Source organism: Prinia subflava, chromosome 12, assembly GCF_021018805.1.
Source record: "Prinia subflava isolate CZ2003 ecotype Zambia chromosome 12, Cam_Psub_1.2, whole genome shotgun sequence".
Taxonomy (NCBI): domain Eukaryota; kingdom Metazoa; phylum Chordata; class Aves; order Passeriformes; family Cisticolidae; genus Prinia; species Prinia subflava.
Window position 1 is genome coordinate 12204891 of NC_086258.1, and position 19408 is coordinate 12224298.

The 19408-nt window shown below is 60.6% G+C and overlaps 1 protein-coding gene across 7 annotated transcripts in view; it reads left to right on the forward strand.

Annotated features, from left to right (window-relative positions):
* The first annotated feature begins 1223 nt into the window (after window positions 1-1223).
* BAIAP2 (BAR/IMD domain containing adaptor protein 2) overlaps window positions 1224-19408 on the forward strand; it is a 38097-nt gene continuing 19912 nt past the window's right edge. For 2 of the 7 annotated variants that reach the window (XM_063409514.1, XM_063409513.1), the window contains exons 1-6: window positions 1250-1353; window positions 8301-8376; window positions 10195-10281; window positions 17886-17947; window positions 18227-18298; window positions 18539-18676. In XM_063409514.1, the coding sequence (XP_063265584.1) occupies window positions 1282-1353; window positions 8301-8376; window positions 10195-10281; window positions 17886-17947; window positions 18227-18298; window positions 18539-18676 (507 nt within the window). In that variant the 5' untranslated portion in view covers window positions 1250-1281. Of the gene's footprint in view, window positions 1354-8300; window positions 8377-10194; window positions 10282-17885; window positions 17948-18226; window positions 18299-18538; window positions 18677-19408 lie in introns of all 7 variants that reach the window. The other 5 variants (XM_063409508.1, XM_063409509.1, XM_063409510.1 and 2 more) reach the window with 5 other exon arrangements.

A 19408-nucleotide genomic window follows, 5' to 3' on the forward strand; every position in this document is an offset into this window, starting at 1 on the left:
GGAAAGGGTTAACTGGTCACTCCAGAAGCACAAGAAAAATCCTTCTTGGGGGCTGTAAATTCTTTGCTGTGCCCTGCAGTGTGGAACCTCTGAGGCAGAAGCCAAAATGGGACCTAAATGCAGCCAGAGGGGGCAGCTGCTGTTGGTCCTTGCCAGGAGGGGAACAGCAACGGGAGGTTTGGGACCAAGGTATCGACCTGGGCTCCTTGTTCTCGGAACCGATGGATGTGATGGGAAATAACACGCTCAGCTGCTTAACTCTTTCACTGCTTCTCACAGCAGGGAGGAGGGGGAAGGCTCGGCCCACAGGCATGGCCTGGCCGTGAGGCCCCCTGTAACCATGGGTCACCCCACAGGGAAGGGCTGTCCCAGCAGGGAGGACAGTGGGGCAGGGGACACGGGTGGGGACACTGGCTCTAGGGCATGGGCTTGCTCCTCGTGCCCCTCAGGACCTAGGTGAGAGCCGCTGCCGTTGGCCTGAGGGATGGGAAGGATGGGGACGCGTGGCTGGGATGTCCCACAGGGACCTGACAGCCAGGAGCTCTGGCAGGAGCCTCCCATGGGAATCCTGGTTCTCCTGGCCGGTGGGACAGCCTGGGGACAGCCAGGTGGCAGGCAGGGGCTGCTCTCCCTCAGGCTGAGCATCCCAAGCCGCAGTCGTGGTGATGGCACATCCCACCTCTGCTGTCCTGGCCCCCCTGGGCAATGCACATCTCCTTTTCCCAACACCCCACGAACCACAGGCTGCTCCTCCTTTTCCTTCTGCTGCTCCCCATCCGCTCCCCACAGCACAGCTGGGGACGGAGCACAGCCCCAGAGCGGGGGCACAGCGGGGCCCGGCGTGTGGGGACAGCTCAGGGGCGTGGGCACAGCGAGAGCTGTGGGGATAGTGCGGGCTCTGGGCTCTGGGGTGAGCACGGCGGGAGGGCGGGGTAGGGAATCGGGTGGAGGACGGGCATGGAATGTGAGTGGGCCGTGGAATGGGGTACGGCACGGGAATGGCCATGGGGAATGGGCATGGGATGGGGCACGGGATGGGGCACGGGGGGCACAGCGCGGTGCATCCCCCTTGTCACTCCCAGCCCCGCACAGTCGGGGCGCGGAGCGCGGCACGGCCCGGCCCGGCTCCTCCTCGCAGGGCGGTGCGGGGCTGGCCGGGGCGGATCGGGGCGGATCGGGGCGGGCACGGCCTCCGGGAGCTGATAAAAGGCCCGGCGGCCGCCGCTCGGCGCTTTCCCCGCGCCCGGCTCCGCCCGCAGCCCGCAGCCCGCGCCGCCGCCCATGGTGCTGCCCGGCCCGCCCGGCATGGCCCGCTCCGAGGAGGTGCACCGCCTCACCGAGAATGTCTACAAGGTGGGTCCGCAACAGGTGCCCGGCGCCGCGTCCCGCCGTTTTTCTGTTCTTTGAGTTTTTGGAATTGTTGGATTTGCCCTGCCCTGGACGCGCGGGGGCAGAGCGGGCGCGGGCGGCGGCGCCGTCGGGGCCGCCCTGGGGATGTGCCCGGAGCCGGCCGGGGCGGCAGCGGCCGCGGGGCTCTGCCGGCACGGGGCACGGGGCGAGGGGCACCCCGAGCCCTCCCCGGGCACCCCCAGCTTGGCCGGGGGCAGCCGCGGGCACCGGGACCCGCGGGGGATGCCCGAGCCCGGGGTGGGCAGCGCTGTCCCCGCATCACCCCGGAGCCGCCGGCCCTCGCTGCTCTGCCACACGCCAGGGCCACCAGAGCCTTCCCCATCCCCTGGAGTTCTCCCCGTTTTTCCCCTTCTGCTTCTCTCCCCGTGTCCTGAGAAAATACAACAATTTATGTGGTTTAATTTCCCCCCGAAGGAAGCGGTTTCTGCTCTGCTGGGTCTTGAGACCAAGACTAATAAAACTGCTGTAGCCTAACGTGTAACGCAGGATGTCGTTTGTTAAACTGGGAAGCTTGCACGATTTCCTGTGATTTAAGGGCTTGGATTGAGTTACCTGAGAGCACAGAGCAGGGAAAAAAAATAGAAGAATGCAGAACAAAAAGTACCGAGGCAGTGAAGTTCTGAAGTCTTGGATTTGGAGATTGTGGGGTGTAACAGCTGCTCAGGCAGAGCTGTGGCACCCGAAATCCTGGCTGCTCTGAGTCTTGGTGACATTTTGCTGTGGTCTCTGGGCTCCCTCCCACCGTGCCAGGCAGCTCCTGTACCCGGACGTGCCACGGGTGCGGGCTGTCCTTGCTGTGGGGCAGAGCTGGCTCCGGGTGTTCCCAGTGTTTGTGCACTGGCACCGCCGGGCCCGCGGCTGCCTGGGCAAACAGGGCGAGCGCTGCTGGGGCCAGGGGCTGGGAGCAGCCCCAGCCGTGACTCAGGTGTTGTTTGAGGTGCGTAGTCCTCGAAGCACGGGGCTAATGACACGTTTGGGGAGCAGGTCACCGTCTCCCCGGACAGGGCGGTCGGTGCTGTCCCACCACGTGGAGCCTTCCCCGAGAACCGGGGCTGGGGCAGAGCCCCCGGCTGTGCCCGCCCCGTCGGTGCCCGCCTGGCACAAGGGCACAGGGCGGCCCCAGCAGCCAGAGGTGGCTCAGGAGGAGTCCCCAGGTCCCCATCAGTCAGTGAACGCCTCAGTTCCTGGGGATGCCAGTGGGAGCAGCCAGATGCAGGGAACGAGAAGATGGAACTGGTGAAGACCTCATGGGCTCACCCAAAACCAGCGTGTCGGTGCTGGGAGCTGCAGGAGGATGGTCCTGGCTCCGCTTGTGTTCCCCGTGGTGAGCAGAGGCTCCTCTGAAGCCAGCAATGCTTTTCCTGGCCTCTGGAGATGTGCGGCATGTGGTGCCTGCAGGAACCTGGCGTGTCCCTGTTCCATTGAGGACTTGAGCCTCCCCTGAGCCCAGCGGGACGGCTGGGGGCTCGGGGACTGGGGTCTCCTGGATCTCCTAAAGCTTGGCAGTCTCTCAATCCAAAACCAGCCCCAGCGCTTCAATCCCCCTTTCCCGGGTATTTTTTGTGGCCTGTGCAGGAGCCTGAACGCTGCCATGGCCAGGGGGAGACAATCCCCAGGAGAGCAGAGGGACGATGCCCCTGAGCCCCAGCCCTGGGGTCCCGGGGTGGTGACTGACCCCTGCTTTGTCTCAGGGCTTTGGCAGCAGCGGGAGCAGCAGCTCCCCGCGCCAGGACCCGCTCCGGCTTTCCCGAGGCGCTCTGCTCGGGAAGCCCATTGTCATGGTTTTCCAGAAGCAGCGCTCACCCTCGGAGTGACTGTGCTAATGAGCTGGTGGAGGAGCTGTCAGCCGCCCCCGAGCCGATGCTGCCACTACAGGCAGCTGCCTACACACGGGGAGTAATTACAGAGGGAGACGGAGGCTGCTGGCACCTTCCACCAACGTAATCCCACCTTTGCCGGTGCTGATTCACTGGCAGGACCCCGGCGTAGCGGCGCAGCTGCCGGGCCGGGCCGTGCCGGGAGCCCCGGGCCGGGCTCGGAGGATGGGCAGCTCCCCCTGCGCCCTCCCCGCTCAGCCCTTGCTCCGGACCGGCTTTTTGCAGAAAGCGGGGACTGGCAATTCCTCCTTCCCCCGAAGACAGATCTGTCTCCTCCTGCCAGATGAGATTATTGCCGTTTACAGCCCAACCTCCATTTCATCTTAAAGGCATTTTTTCATGCGGGAGATGGGTTTGCAGTTGTGTGCGCGTAGCTCCGCGTTTGAAGAGGTGTTTGCCTGACAACACCCCGAGCTCGAAGCTCAATTGTCGTGCAGGAACGTGGACAGAATTCCTGCGGGTGCTGTGCTCCCCACCAGCTGTAATCGATGTTCTGTGGTAGCACAGCCTCTGCTCCTCCTGTCCAGGCCCTATGGCAGCGATTCCCCCTCAGGTGCCTCAGCAGGGAGCTGCGGCTGGTTCGGTGTGTTGGGCACTGGAGGGATGTTGTGTGTGGCAGGGGAGGAAGGAGCCAGCCTGTGGCACCCCAAATTCCATGCCCTGTGCTCGCTGCTGTCTCTGCTCCCAGCCTGGAGGCTTCCTGCAGCCCAGCCGTGGGAGCTCTGTGTTCTGCACCCCGGGGCTCTGGGCACCCCAGGGTGGTGGCACCGCTCCCGTCCGTGGGACCGCGGCTCCGTGGTGGGCGCTGGCACTGCCAGGGGCTCTGAGCTGGGAGTGCTGCTCCCCTTTCAGACGGGGGGAGCATTCCTGGCCTCCCTGGAGAGCAGACATGTGCAGATGTTGTTCTCAGGTGTTGGGGAGCAGTAGCTGCTGTCTCCGCAGCCCCACGCTGCTCCCCGGGCTGCAGGCTCTGCCCTCCGGGCTCTGCTGTGCTGAGCTGCTCCTGGTTAAGGTTTCAGTGGTGCTGCTCGTGTTGCAGGGCAGGCACAGGGCTGCTCCCGGCTCCTCTGGGGCTGAGCCAGTGCCACATCCGTGGGGAGGGGACTGGGGGACCCTCCTGGCTCCTCAGGGGGATCCCAACCCCGAGGACTTGGGGCTGGCCCTGCCTTGCAGGGGTGGCCACTGGTGGGTACTGATGGGTGTTCCCAGAGTGCCGGGGTGCTCTGTGCCCTGTGTGCATCCCCAGCCCAGTTCTCTTCAACCCCAGACCCCGACACAAAGATGTTCAGAGCTCTGGCCCTGAGACTTGGGCCCCTCGTCCTCTGGCATGACAGCCAGGAGAAACTAAATGCCTTTAGATGGGGACTGGGTTTTCTCCCTGATTTTACCAGCTGGGCTCCTTCCTGACAGAAACTTGGCTCTTGAAACCCCCAGGGCTGCTCCTGATGGCGCTGGGCAGGACAAGCTGTGATGGAGGAGGCAGCACTGGGCTTTGCTGGGCATTAAATATTGATAGTGAAGTGATGAAAGGTGCTCCTGGAGCAGGGCTGACCCATTTAGACACAAAACTTCCTTCGAGCTGAGCTGCTCCTGCAGTGTGGCAGTGGAGACTCCCCTGGTGCTGCCCCTCCGCCTGCTCCCCATGGTCACCCAGGGCTGGGCCCAGGTCCCTGTGCAGTGTCAGTCCTGCAGGGAGCCACAAAATCCTTAGGAAGGTTGGAAAAACCCTCTGAGACCGTCAGATCCAACCATTCCCTCAGCACTGCCAAGGCCACTAAGCCACGTCCCCAGGTGCCACATCCATGTGGGATCTGAGCCCTTCCAGGGCTTGTCTGAGCAGGAGAAGCCTGAGCCACATCCACTTCCAGTTTGAGTAGGACTTAAACTTAGGATTTAGGAGCTGGGCTTCCACGATCCTTGCAGGTTCCTTCCAGCTGGGGATATTTTATTCTTTTCCATGATTCTAAACTCTTCCTTATGGGCTTGGAGCATCCTGGCTGTGGCTGGAGTGTGCTCAGAGGGGAGAAAAGGGGCCTTGTTTCTGTCGCCTCTTCCCCCACCAAATGGAGCAGGGCCGTGTCCTGGAGACCTTGTGCTTTGCATTAGTTTGATTTTTGGCAGCTGAATAAAGCCGTGCCAATCCCGGAGAGCTGAGTGGTATTACCCAGGGAATTCAGCGCAGTGGAACAAAGCAAAGCCCTTTCAACCCTTGGCTGCCAGGTTTTGTGTCTGTGTTTTTCTGAACCCTGCCCAGGCAGCCCGTGGAAGGCAAACAACCTGTGGGTGCTGCTGAGGGGGCAGAATCTGGGGAGAATGAGATTCACTTTCACTGCCACCGTGTTACTGAACGTCTGCTTTGCTGCTGGTCCTGCAAACCTGGGTTCACCTCTGCTGTGGGGGACAGTCCTGCCAGAGCCCCTGAGCCCCCATGGAGGGGGACAAACCCTGTGCTACAGGGGAGCAGCTCCAGCACGTCCCTGGGTGTGAGGGGTGATGCTGCTGAGCCATTCCATGGCACAACCTGTTCATTTCCCACTGTTTCTCCTTGGCAGCTCTGGGGCTCTCACCTGGAGGGGGGTGCGAAGGCTCTGGAGTCACCTTCCCTTCCCACCCTGGGGTGAGAGGGAGGCTTGGCAAAGGCTATTTTTATCTCTGGAGTGAGGAGCCCTTTTCACCGCTCTCATCCTGCCAGGCTGTTTTTGTTGGAGGCTCCAGACAATGTTTTAAAAACATTCACTTTCAGCAAACTTCCTCCTGGGGGTTGGTGAATTTTATTTGGCCAGCACAGAGTCACCTTCCCGCTCCTTCAGCCGCTCCATGAGACCCTTTGGGGGCTTTTATCTCTTTATTTGTTGCTCTAAAACGTCTCTTGTGGATCAGTGGGGAGCAGAACCTGCCCTGAGCAGTGCCGGGGCAGGGTTGTGCTTTGATTCCCTCTGGTTTGGGCAGGATGGGCTGAATTTTGGAGGATTCTTTGTCTGGGGACCCTGTTCCATCATTAATTCCCTCGGTTTCATGCTCAGGACGATGTGTTTACACGGGCACTGCTGAGAAAATCACACTATTTACATATCCCTGTGCACATCCACGTACACAAACACTGCTCTGAACCTGCAAACCGCCGAAAAATCTCCTCCCTGCAGAAACCCTGCCAACATTTCTGCTGCTTAAATATTGTTCAGCCTCAGCGTGCTCAGGCTGGGCTTGAGCGTGGTCGAGGCTGTGGCTGGGGATCTGCCAGCAGTGGGGCCGTGCCTGTCCCTGTCCTGGGCAGGGGAATTGTCCCAGTCCCTGTCCTGGGCAGGGGAATTGTCCCTGCCCTGGGCAGGGGAATTGTCCCTGTCCCTGCCCTGGGCAGTGATCCCACCCCTCCGGCCGCTCCGTGGGGTGACCCAGGTGGATTTTGGGCTGGAGTTGAACGTGATGTGGGCAGGATGGAGCAATCCTCCCCAGCGGTAATTAACTCTGTGCAATTGTCTCCTACACGCTGGAGAACACCTGGCTTGTTGCTACAGGTTCATTTTCTCCTTTCACGCTGAGCACATCCACCAAACTGCTCTGAGCTGCCCCAAAACAGCTTCCAGGGGCCCTGCGTGGTTGGCCTGCAGCCTTAATTAGCGGGGCAGCTCCTCATTAGCCTCGTCAATCATCTTCTGCCCTTTGCAGTTGTGGCTGGTGCTGTGAGGACCTGGGAGCTGCTGGGGACGGGCTTTGGGGACACTGCAGCCATCCTCAGGCTGCTGCTGTCAGCAGCCTGGAAGGATTAACAGGATTTCTCCTGAAATACCAGCAGCGGGGTGATGCCACCCTCTGACAGGTGCCCCACGCAGAGTCCTGCCCAGAGGAACCCAAAAAGGGCTGTCTGGACCAGCAAGGCTCTGGCTGAGCCCTGCACACGTGTGGAGAAAATTCAGCTGTCAGACTCAAGGGCCGGGCAGCAGGAACTGGGATAAAAATGCCTCAGGCAGAAAATGAGCTTTATAGTGTTCGGGCAGCCTCATTTGAGGTGACAGATGCTTAATCAGCTTATTCCCCGTAAGTGTCTGCCTGTCTTCCCTCCCCTGCCCGGGGTGGGGCTCTGCCGGCAGCCTGGGGGTGCAGAGCCCCGCTCGCAGCAGGAATGCCCCTGCTCCATCCCTCCTCGGGGCCAGGCAGGCTCTGAGCTCCAGTTTCTGGTGGCACCTTGGCGGGAGAGTGTCCCCAAGGCGGGGCAGGGGATTCCAGCTCTGGGGCTGGAACTGGGCTCGATCCAGAGGCTCCTGAGTGGGGGCTGTGCCTGTCCCAGGGCTGGGGTCCGTGTCGGGGCGAGGGCCTGGCAGGGAGGGCTGTGGCTGCGGGCACAGGCACACAAAGAGCCCTTCTTCTTCTCCCTGATCCGATTATTCCTTCCCCCATCTTACCCGAGGGCCTTGGAGCGAGGCAGGAGGAGCTCAGGCGCGCTGCCCACGCTCTCCCCCACCCCAGGGCAGGTGGGCAGTGCCCCCGGGCACGGCGGGACCCAGGTGCGGGTCCTGCTCTGCCCCACTCCTGGCTGCACGTTTGGGATTTTGCTCTCCAGCCCCTGTGCCTGGCCGTGATGCTGCTCTCCGTGGCCATCCCGGGGCTGGGACATCACCTGGCACTGTCCCCAACGCTTGGGTCACCAGCCTGGCTGTGCTGAGGGCTGCTGCTGCCCCAGACAGCCACTTACAGTCATACATAACACAGTGTTATGGTTGCTTTTGCCATATCTGGTAATTTTCTGGTTGAGATATTCACTTTCCTCTCCTGGGGAAGCCTCTCGTGCTGGGGCACTGCAGAGCCCCCTCGTTCTTGTCCCTCGTGGTGCTCCAGCCCAGCTTGGCCTCCCTCAGTGAAGCTGCAGGATGAGGGAGGATCCTGGGGCATCTCCCAGGCAGCTGGGAGGATTTTTTTGCTCTTTTTTTGTGTTTGTCAGGACAGGGTTGAGCATGGAGGTGTTCACTCCACCTCCCGCCATCCCTGCTAATCCCAGTGATGTTCTCTTCCCTTTAGACAATCATGGAGCAGTTCAATCCCAGCCTCAGGAATTTCATTTCTATGGGGAAGACCTATGAAAAAGCCTTAGCAAGTAAGTGACACTGGGGCTGCCAGGCTGGGGAGGGGGGAAAGCCGGGAAACCTTTGGGTTCTGTTGAAAATCTTTGGGGGTTTGCTGGAAAGTTCCTTGTTCCCGTGGGGAAGGAACTGGCAGGATGGTTCTTGGACCAGTTGGGATGTGCAGGGCCATGGATGTGGGAGGGATTCCAGGGAGAAAATGTTGGGAGGCAGCAGGATAACAAACACATCTCCGAACAGTTCATCTTTAAATGGTTGTTTAAAAAACTGAGAATTGAGATGTTAAGCTGTGTTTAAAGAGGCGTTATTGAAATGTTTAAATTGCCCAGAAGAATGAAGAGAAGGGAACACCCTAAAAGTCTTGATGGCAGCTCTTGACTGGGAATGCAGGATCCTATTGGGAGCCATTAGCGAGGTGTAGATTTAAGTGATCAAAAGGAAGCTGCGAATTGATTAAACCCCAAAATGGACTATTCTGACTTAAAACTGGCTTTGGGCACTGCCTGCGCCCCCTCAGCTGGGCTTTAAGGAGGTTTAAGCTTTGCCCAACCCAGAGCTGTGTTTTTCCAGGGTGGGCTCTGCTCCCTTCAGAGCTGCACGTGTCCCCTGGATTTTATTTTTGAATGATCCCAGTGAAAGTGCCCGTGGGGCAGAGTCTCTCATCATCCTCAGCCAGCGGGGAAAAAGCACTTTGGTGTCTCCTGCCCTGCCGGGCTCTGGGTCCCGACCTTGGGCAGGGTGGCTGCTCCTGCTCCCTGCCCGCAGCACATTTTCCTTCCCACGAGCCCAGTGAAGCTCCCGGCTGTTTCCATCAGGATTTCTAAGCCCTCCCCCTGTTCCCAGGTGCCCCGGACGCAGCGTCCTGCCAGCGCCGGGCACTGGTTTAAACTGGGATTTAATGGCTCAGCCAGCCGTGCCGGGAAGGGCCCGTCCAGCCCGCTCCACTGCCCAGGACTCTGATCCCAGGGAAGGGGCACGGCTCCCCCAGGAGCAGCAGCCTCCCCCGAAATCCCTTTCCCCAAATCCCTGGGGATGTCAGCGGAGTGGGGTTCACGGTTTGGGGGCGCTTTTCCCTGCAGGGAAGGGAGCAGAGGCAGGGTGTGACAGCGAGAAGAGCTGTTTACCCTTGGGACTGTGTTTTTTTAATTTATTCTTCTGAAATGCTCACCCGATAACTGAGCGCTAATTACCTGCGAGGTGGATCTGTTTATCCCGGGCTGTCCTGTGACACTCGGGATGAGCACTGGGATCACTGGCTTCGTGCTTTTCCCACATCCCTGCTGTGCAAACGCTGTGGAGCCAAGGATCTTCCTGCGATTTTTACCTTGGCTTGGGTCATCCTTCCCCTCGGATCCCGGGCTGGGAGGCAGCTGGAGGAAGTGCAGGACCCAGGAGGCAGAGCAGAGGCAGCGTTGGAAGGCTGGAGCTGGGGCTGTACAGCGTGTTCTGTGATTAGAGGAAACCCCCTGCTTATCTGATTAGAGTCAAGTGTGTAGCTGGAATGTCAACAAACAGGGCTGAACTATAATGAAAGTCTGTGATATTCAATTATTGCGCAGTGATTTCTCGCAGCAGCATTAGCAGCCTGATGCTTGCACTGCAATGAAAGGCACCACAGTCCTGCACGTCCCTTTTCTGATCCTGAATTACCCTGTAATCTCACTGCTGCAGCTTTCTCTGCTCGCTTTTCCTCTGTTTGTTGTGTGGTCCCTCCCCGTGGGGTTCAGCCCTTTGAGGTAATCCCTATTTTAGTGCCTGGTGTCCCCTCAGTGCCCCAGGAGTTCTCACAGCCACGAAGGAGAACGTAACCTCCGTTTTTTGGTGCTTTTTAGGCATGACATACGCAGCCAAAGGGTACTTTGATGCTCTGGTGAAGATGGGAGAGTTGGCCAGTGAAAGCCAAGGATCGAAGGAATTGGGTAAGTCCCATTTGCTGCTAAATGGAGCTGCAGATTCCCAGCCCAGGAATGGGACAGGTCTTTGGTGCTGCTGGGGACGACGAGCTCAGCGTGGAGCTGCTGCTGCCCTGCCTCAGTGCTGCTCTGTATCACTGTTAGTGCAGTTTGGAAGAGCCCCTGGAGCTCTCGGTGTCAGGGCTTTGGCTCGTGGTGTTTTTGGAGAGCAGCTTTGTGCTGGGGTTTTTCACTTGGCGAAGGAGGAGCAGCAGATTTTGGCTGGGGAGCCGGGGCTGAGCTGCCCACGAGGGGCCGTGGAGGGGATGTGGGAAGGGGCAGGGGCTGCCCTGGGGCAGGGCTGTGCTGCTGGGGGTGCCCCTGTGTTGGTGGGGCTGGGGTTGTGCCCCGGGTGCTGCAGCTCTGCCCTGCTGGAGCCTCCTGTGCCCTGCCAGGACTCGTGTTTGCCCAATCGATGGCAGACGTCACGAGCTGTGGCTCTTGCTGCCTCCTTCCCCTTTCTCACACTTATTTCCCCAGTAAATCCTTTGGGAGCTGCTTTTCCAGACTCCCTGTTGCCCAGACATCCTCCTGTGTGCCACAGCCAGAGTTTGGGGTGACAATCCCAGTTCCCCTCCATGGTTTGGGGTGACAATCCCAGTTTCTCTCATGGTTTGGGGTGACTCTCCCAGCTCCCCCTGGGATGCTGCACCTTTTGCAGATGTTAAGGCTCTCACGGAGTGAGATGGGCCTTGGTCTTGTGTCTCTGCAGTCCCAGGTGAACCCCTCCTCCTCCTCCTCCACCTCCTCCTCCTCCTCCTCCCCCTCCATCCCTCCCGCAGCTCCGGCTCCGTGGCGATGGCAAAGTGCTCATTAAATCGTCTCTCCGGGGCAGGCAATTAACAGAGAGGTTGAGCTGAAACGACTCTAAAGGCTGCAGGAGTCGGGGAGCAGCCCCTGGGCGCTGGGTTTGGTGTCAGGCCCCGCTCCCCCAGCCCTGCTGCTGCCTCGGAATTGTGCTGGGAAAAGCAGTAAGTGTCTATGGAAACCGAGTCGTGGATTAAAGCTGCCTGGAGCAATCTGCTTCTGTTTAATAAATAAAACAAAGAGCCCTGTGTGCTGAGGGCTGTGCAGAGCCTGTGGGGAGCTGCTGCTGCCTCCCTGGGGCTCAGGGACCCCCAGCCCTGGCCTGCTCCGGGGGCAGCAGCCCGGGGACCCCCACCCTGCGCCTCTGGGTCTGCTCACACTTCAGACCTGGATTTGGGGGCTCTGGCCCTGGTTCCTCACCCAAGGACCAGGGTTTGATGTCCTGGTGCAGTCTCCCCATGTGTGGCTCGAGTGTTTTGGGGTTTAAAAGGTTTCCAAACCACGGCTCCTTCCCCTGCTGGTGTGGACACATCCCGGGGAGGCTCCTGGCAGCCCCGGGCTCCTCAGCCCCGTGCTCTGCAGATCCTGCCTAGATTTGCTGTGGCAGCTGCTCCGGGCAGGAGAAAGTCGAGATAAAATTTCTGGCTGCAGCTCAGTGGAGCTGATAACAGCTGGGACACAACCCCCTCCCAGCAGATGTGAGAACAGCGCTGGGAACTGCTCTGGGCTGGGGCTGCTTTCCTGGGAACACCTTTGCCTTATCGGGCTGAGAGTGCCAGAAAGGGGCTCTGGGTTATTTCATGGGAAACCAACTGGTCTGGTCTGGGAGGGACCTTAAAGCCCCTCCAGTGCCACCCCTGCCATGGCAGGGACACCTTCCACCATCCCAGGCTGCTCCAAGCCCTGTCCAGCCTGGCCTTGGACACTGCCAGGGATGGGGAATTCATTTTAGAACAGTAAACAGGAATTGTCTTCATTGCTGCTGCCATTCATGGTGTGCCCCCCAGCTCCCTCCCTGAGTGGGATTTTCTCCATGATTTTATAGGGAAAACTGCCTCAAGTTGTCAGCCAGGACCGCGGGGTGCTCTGGTCAGGATTGCAGCTCGTGTTCCCAGCCTCCATGGACAAAAATCAGAGATAATCGTGTTCCCTCCAAACCCCTCTCTTTCCCAGCCCTGTGGCACTGTCTGGTGGAGCCCTCTGCAGCACTGCTGGGGCTCAGCCCCTGCCTGCCCCTGGGGCTGCTGAGCACTCTGTATATTTTCTGAATTCCCCATCAGATTTCGGGCGCACAGACGGGATAATCCCACGTGGGGCTGGGAGAGCGTGATAGAAACAACAAAAATGGATAGAAACAACAAAAATGCTGCATAGAAAGAGCAATAATGCTGGATAGAAAGAGCAATAATGCCCGTGAGCTGTAATCAGCTCGGGGGGCTCTGTTTGCAGGGTCTGCTGGGGCTGTCTGAAGCCCCTGCCGAGGTTTGGGGTGTGCAGGGTTGGGGCTCTGGGCTGTTCCTTAGCACCCAGAGGTGCTCTGAGCTGTCGGGGTGCAGCTGGCAGTGCCCCGGAGCAGCAGCAGTGCCTTTGCTCTGTGCATTCCCTGCTGGCCCTGCTGGCATTTGGGATTGGGTCTGTGCCCACAGGTGCCCCTGGGAGAGGCTCCTCGGGCTGCTCTTCGCCCCCTCTGTGGTTGTGGCAGGGCCTTGAGGGAGGATGAGCTGCTGTGAGGAGCCTGTGCCTGAGCAGGGGAGGTTTGTAGCCCCTTCCAAGAAGCTCCAGCCTCACTCGTGAGTCCTCAGGTGACTTTGGTCCTTGTCCAGCTCCTGCCTAGGTCCCTTGGATGCTGCTCAAAATGTCGTTTCTTTTGTCCTTCTTGAAAACTAGGCCATGACAAAGTCATGGAAAGGGGTTTTCTTCTCCTGGTGAGCAGAGCTGGAGACATTTCCCCGGGGATGCTGGGGCCAGAGCAGCACCTGCAGGGCTGCAGGTGGCTTCTGCTCAGCCCTTGTTTCTGGAAGGCCCCTTGGATGGGTGGAGCTGCTCTGGGTGACACACCAGGCTGTGAAAGGGCAGCTCAGGCAGTAATTACTCAACCATTGTTGAGCTGAAAGGAGCCCCTGGCACATAATGGCTTTTTATTTCCACAATGAAATCAGGACATGGCACCTTCGTGGCTTGGATGAGATTTTACAGCTTATCCAGTGCCACCCCTGGTGTGGGCGGACACCTTCCACTATCCCAGCCTGCTCCAAGCCCTGGACACTTCCAGGGGTGCAGGGGCATCCCTGAGTTCAGGCTCCCTCTCCCCTGCAGCTCCGGGGTCTGTCCTGGCAGTTCAGAGGTTTTGTGCTGCACCAGGTCCTCTGGGAGCAGGGATTAATTTGGTAACTGGATTTGTGGTTGCTTTGGGCAGAGGTGTGGATGGAGCCCCGAGGGGGATCAGGGACTGCTGGTGCCCGTGTGTGGCTGGGGACCAGCAGAGCTACTGGTGTGCACTGGGAGCCAGAGCAGTGCCCAGGGGGACCCACAGCTCCAGGAAATGTTCCTGTGATTTGTGGCCGTGTCCCTGCTGGGCAGGTCAGCTCCTGGCTGGGAGATCTTTTTGTCCATCTCTTAAATTTGGGCTTAACAGTGCCCTTAACACCTTGTGGGTGACAGCTTCATGCTGGTGGAGGAAAGGGAGCTGCAGGGATGGGCTTGCTGAGGGTGCAGAAACACAAGGCAGCTCTCAAAGCCTTCTGCTGCCTCAGAACGGGGCTGTTCTCTGCCTCCACCCTGCCATGAGCAGCAGACGGCTCCTCCTCACCCACCTGTGAGTGGTGGTGCTGGAGGAGGGCTGTGAATGAGCATCTGTGAGGACCGTGTGGCCTGGCCGGGGCTCCCAGCGTGTGGCAGATGTGACACGTCTGGGTGTCACCTTCCCTGCTGTGGGGACAGCTTCCAGGGTTCCACCTGCTCCGTGCTGCTGTGCCTGAGGGATCCTGCAGGGGAAGGGGCCCGTGGGCTGCCCTCTGCCGTGCACCAGCACTGGGCAGGTTTTGGGGGCTTGGCCGGGTGTGTGGCCAGCTCCAGCTCCTGGGGGTGTTTGCCTCCCCTCTGGGGCTGCCAGAGGGATCAGAGGGCAATGTTTGATTACCCAGTGCCACCAGTACAGCTCCTGCCACAGCACTGGGCACTCGCTGGGCTGTGCATCCTGGCACGGATCCAGCACTGGCACTCATCCAGGGGGCTTTGAGGGGCACAGAACATCCCAGTGTCTGTGCTTGCACCCCTGGTGAAGGGCTCAATGCAGCTGCCCAGCCTGGGGGAGCCAGTTACTGGGAACTGGGAACCTGAGCCAGCGTGCCTTGGGAAGCTTCTGCTTTTCCCTTAACCTGGTCCCTTAACAAACAAAGGAGGAACGCCGGGTCCTGGTGAGTTATCAGCACATCTCCCAGCCCTCTGGGGCTGGCAGAAGTGAAACCCTTGTGGGGAGGAAAGGGATGAGTCAGCGTGAGGAGCTGATTGTTTCCCCACACTCGGCTCCTTCCCTCTGCACACGGATGCTCCCAGCTGTCACTCCTGCCGTCGGAGCCTGGGCTGGGCTGGAAGTGCTCCCTGGCTCTGGGGAGCTGCTCTGGGCTGGCTCTGCCAGCCTGGCCCAGGTTCTGCCGCTGTGAGGGAAGAGCAGAAAAGATTGCAGAAGATTCCAGTGGGATTGTTCAGGCTGGAAGAGCCCTCGAGGTCACTGAGCCCGACTGTTGACCCAAGTCCCCCAAGTGCCACCTGTACCTATGCTGGGTTTTGCCTCAGATTTGGCTGCCTCAGATCTTTGGCACCGAGGTGTTGTGTGAGCTGGGTTGTTGCTGGCTGGTTTTTTGGGGATGTGCCCAAATGCTGACCCCAGGAGCTGGGGCAGCCACGGTGCTGCTGGAGGGACATAGTCCCTGGCCACTGGCCACCACCTCCTGCTGCCCTTGCAGGACAGCCTGGGCTGCTGCAGCCCTGCACAAGCACCAGCGCGTTCTGTCCCTGAGCGCTCTGGCTCTTGGTTAGTGCCTAGCTAGTATTCTTATTAGAAATGGCCCATATCCTGTTTTAGAGCAGGGGTAAAAAAATAACCTTGAGTCTCTGACCACTCCGAAGCAAACCCTTGAGAGCTGGGTTCACCTCCTGGAGGGGCAGCTGGCTCCCGTGGTGCCAGCAGGGGTGGCAGGGATGTGGAACAACCTGTTCGCCTGTTGTGGGCTGGGTGTGGAAGGGCAGGGCCCACAGTAGCTGCTGCAGCTCTGCTGGCAGGACGATACTGTGAGTCAGCCGTGACCACAGCCCCTCCTGCCGTGCTCTGCTCCTGCCCTTCCCCGCTCTGCCCCTGCCTCTGGGGGCAGCTGCGATGCTCCTCCGGGGGTTCCTCACCTGGAGGGTGTTTTGGAGCTGGGTACACTCACAGGGTGACCCTGCTGTCCTGCACGGGGGGAGCTCAGGGGTGGAGTTCCAAATCCCTCTGGCAGTGGGTGGGAGCGGCGGGGCTGCTGCCAGGGCTGTGCCCTGTGCCAGTCCCAGCCCTGCCACCGAGCCCCTGGGGTGGTCCCCTCAGCATTTCAGGGTGGTAGCCCTGGCACAGTGCCACAGGCTCTTTTCCAAGTGGAATTTTGGACTGTTTGGGCTTTGCAGCTACCGTGGTATCCCTTGGTCACAGTTTAGCTTCAGCCCTGCAGCTCTGGGTTGGCTTTGGGGTGAGATGTCTGCTGCAGTCCCACACGGTCTGTGGGGTTTGTGAAGCAGCTGTCGGGGTGGCAGAGGTGCTCTGTGGGAATTCACACCCTGCTGCTGCTGCTGCTGCTGCTTTGGGGGTTTAGTTCAAGTGCTGCCCAGCTGGGCTTGCAGTGGTGGCAGAGGCCACGGGAAGCCTGGGGCTGGCTCCTTTGGGGGCAGCTGAGGAGGGAGAGGCTCTGGAGGAAGCTGGAGAGGCTCTGGGCAGGCGTCCAGCTGCCTTCCTGCCACCCTGTGGGGCTGGGCTGAGGGGGGACAGCAGGGTCCCCTGGCAGGCTGTGCTGTGGGAAAGGCTCCGTGCTCTGCTGGCTTTGATGTGGGGCTGGAACGCCCCGGTGGGAGCCCAGGGGTGGTGGTGCAGCAGAAAGGTGAACCCAAAGATGGATATCAGTGCTGAGAGAGCACCACGAGCTGCCCTGGCTGCTGGGAAGGGGCCAATTCCCTGCCAGGGGAATGTGGAAGGGGGCAGAGTCCTCTTGCCCCAAAGCAGGGCTACCGGGGCTGGGTTTGGGGCCATGGATGTTATTTCTGCGTGCCCCAGGGGCTCTCAGTGGCTCAGGAGCTCGGTGATAGTGCCCAGAGCCCCCAGCCAGCCCCACGCCAGCGCTCCCAGGGCTTCCCCTCCAGCCAGACAGGAAGGGAGAGGGACAGGGGCTGGTGCAAGCTTTGGGAATAGTGAGAGAGCCACCCCTGCACTGACACCCCGGCAAAGCCACCCCAGTGACACCAGGGCCTCCCTGCAGGGGAGTTGAGGCACTTCCCACCCCTGAGCTGTCTCAGCCCCAGCAGGAGCAGTTTCCTGGCCCTTTGCCTGGCCCTCCCTGCTCTGTGTGGCCCTGCAGGGCTGTGAGGTGGCCGGGCTGAGGGCTCCTCTCTGCTCAGCACCTGCAGAACCCACTGGGAATGTCGGCACGCCGTTTCCTCCTCTGCCATCTGCTCTGGCTTTGTGGGACGCCCTGGGCACCGCTGGTCCCTCAGGGGACACAGGGGACGGTGGCCCTGCCAGCGGCCGTGCCACAGCCTGTTCTGTCACTGCAGCAGAGGGGCCTGTGCCTGCCCAGGGATCGGCTTTTAGTGTTTGCAGAAGGGTTTGGGATGCAGTGCACGGTGCAAAGTACAAACTGCTCCAGCCAGGAGAGCAAAGCAGTGTTGAGGCAGGTTGTTCCTGGCCAGCTGGGGGTGTTGCCACTCAGCTGGCACGTGGTACCTGTGCCCAGGGACGTGACAGGACAGGCTGGGGCTGGGGCTGGCCCTGCATGTGCCAGGGGGAGCATGGACCAGCCTTGCTGTGCTGGGAGAGGGTCCCACTCCCTCCCTTGCCCCAGTGAGATGCTGGCTTTCATTTGCAAACAGCTCCACAGAGATTTGGAACCTCTTGGGAAGCTACAACCTGCCATGCTGCAAGGGAAAGCTTCCAAACTCAGCCCTGAAAAGAGCTGACAGAGCTGGGCTGTCCCCAAGGCGCGCTCTGATCCAGAGGCAGGGCTCATAGTGCTGGCTCCCTTCCTGAAGATGCTCCCGTGTGAGTGTCTGGCTCCAGCCTCGCTGGGGCTTCTGCTGAGCCAGGGCACAGCCCTTCCTCCAGGAACTGCACTGGGTGTGGGGCTGCAGCCCTGCACTGGAAAAGAAAAATGAAAGGAAGTGGCAGAACAGAGCTGGGATTCCTTGGCTGCAGTGGGGATCCCAGGGCTTGGCCCTGTGTCCTGTGGCCTGCACCGAGTACCAGGGCTGTGTCTGTCCCTGTGCTGGGCCTGGGGAACAAGGGCTGTCCCTGGTGCTGGGCTCCTGCTGCTGCTCATCCTTGTCCCCTCCCTGCCCCTCAGGGCTCACCTGTGTGTCCGTGTCTCAGGTGAGCCCTGGCTCACTGCAGAGGTGGGCACGGGGGGTGCTCCAGGAGCCCCCCTGGGTCTGGCTGGGGACCCCTCCTTGCCAGCAGGGTTCTGCCTGCCCCAGCCCCGTGGTGTCCCCTGAGCTGGGTGCCTCAGACCCTCCCTGTCTTGTCTCCGCAGGGGATGTGCTCTTCCAGATGGCAGAGGTGCACAGGCAGATCCAGAACCAGCTGGAGGAGATGGTGAGTGCCCAGCCCGGTGTGCCAGGGTCCCTGTCAGTGGAAAATGCTTTTCTGTGCCTTGTCCAGATGACACCAGCCCCCCTGACATGGATTTGCTAAGCTCCAAAGGGTCTGCATTGCTCGGGCATCCTCTCCAGCGCTGCTGGGTCCTCTCTGAGTCCGTCCCTCGCTGCTCTCAGCCCGTGCAGCCCTGCTGCTGTGCCCTCCCTGGTGCCATCTGCTGCTCTGGGCAGCTCTGCCAGCCCTCCCCAAGCTCTGAGCGTTTTCTTTTCCCTGCAGCTCAAGTCCTTCCACAACGAGCTCCTGACGCAGCTGGAGCAGAAGGTGGAGCTGGACTCGCGGTACCTGAGTGTGAGTTCTGTGTGTGTGAGTCTGGCACAGCTCTGCCCTCGGGGTCCCCCCAGCAGCTGGGGGGTGTCACACCGTGCCCCAGCTCTGCCCCTGGGTACAGACGGGTCCCCAGTGTCACACAGGACAGTTGTCCCCTGTTTGCTCTCTGGGCCTTGGGAATCCCCCACAGGGGCTCTGCTTGTTCCTGTCACCCCTCGGCAGCAGCGGCCAAGGCTCAGAACTTTCTCCTGTCACATCCAGGCTGCGCTGAAGAAATACCAGACAGAGCAGAGGAGCAAGGGGGACTCCCTGGACAAGTGCCAGGCAGAGCTGAAGAAGCTCCGCAAGAAGAGCCAGGGCAGCAAGAACCCGCAGAAGTACTCGGACAAGGAGCTGCAGGTAGGGCTGGGGACACCAGGGGCTGCAGCCCGGGGGGCTGGCAGGGCTGTGGCAAACCCCTGGGGAAGGGTTTGCTGCTCTTTAGAGGAAGGGGAGCAGCAGCTTTAGGGGTGTGGGTGGCAAGAGGTGGCAGGCAGACCTGGGGACGGGCTGTCCCCATGGCACAGCGCAGAGTGGGGCTGCAGCTGCTGCCTGACCCTGCTCCGTGTGAGTGCCCACAGGGATCATCAATTCCTGCCGTGCCTGATCCATCGGCCCTGGGAGGCTGTTTGCTGGTGGATTCTGTGTGCCTGTGCCCCTTCCCCGGGGGCGGCAGCGCTGAATCAGAGCGCTGTGACGCCCGTGGGTGTGACACTGTGGGTGTGACACCCCTGGGTGTGACACCCGTGGGCCGGGGTCCCTGCCGGGGGTGGGCACGGGGGCAGCCAGAGCTCCCCACAGAGGGGGAGGCAGGGCTGGGTCTCGCTGAGGAGCATCCAGGGCACGTCCTGGCAGTGCCAAGGGGGGCTGTGGCACTCGGGTCACCGTGGGATCCCACTCGGGTCACCGGGGATCCACAGCAGGGCTTTGTGCCCTCTGCACTCTGCAGATTTCTCTGTGGGCTCTGCCCCGGGCATGGCTGATCCAGGCAAACCTTCAGGGGTAACTGATGCACCAACATGCCCTGAGTGCTGCTGCAGGAGCTGTGGCCGTGGAACAGTGCCACAAGTGGTGCTTGGAAAGGGGAAGATG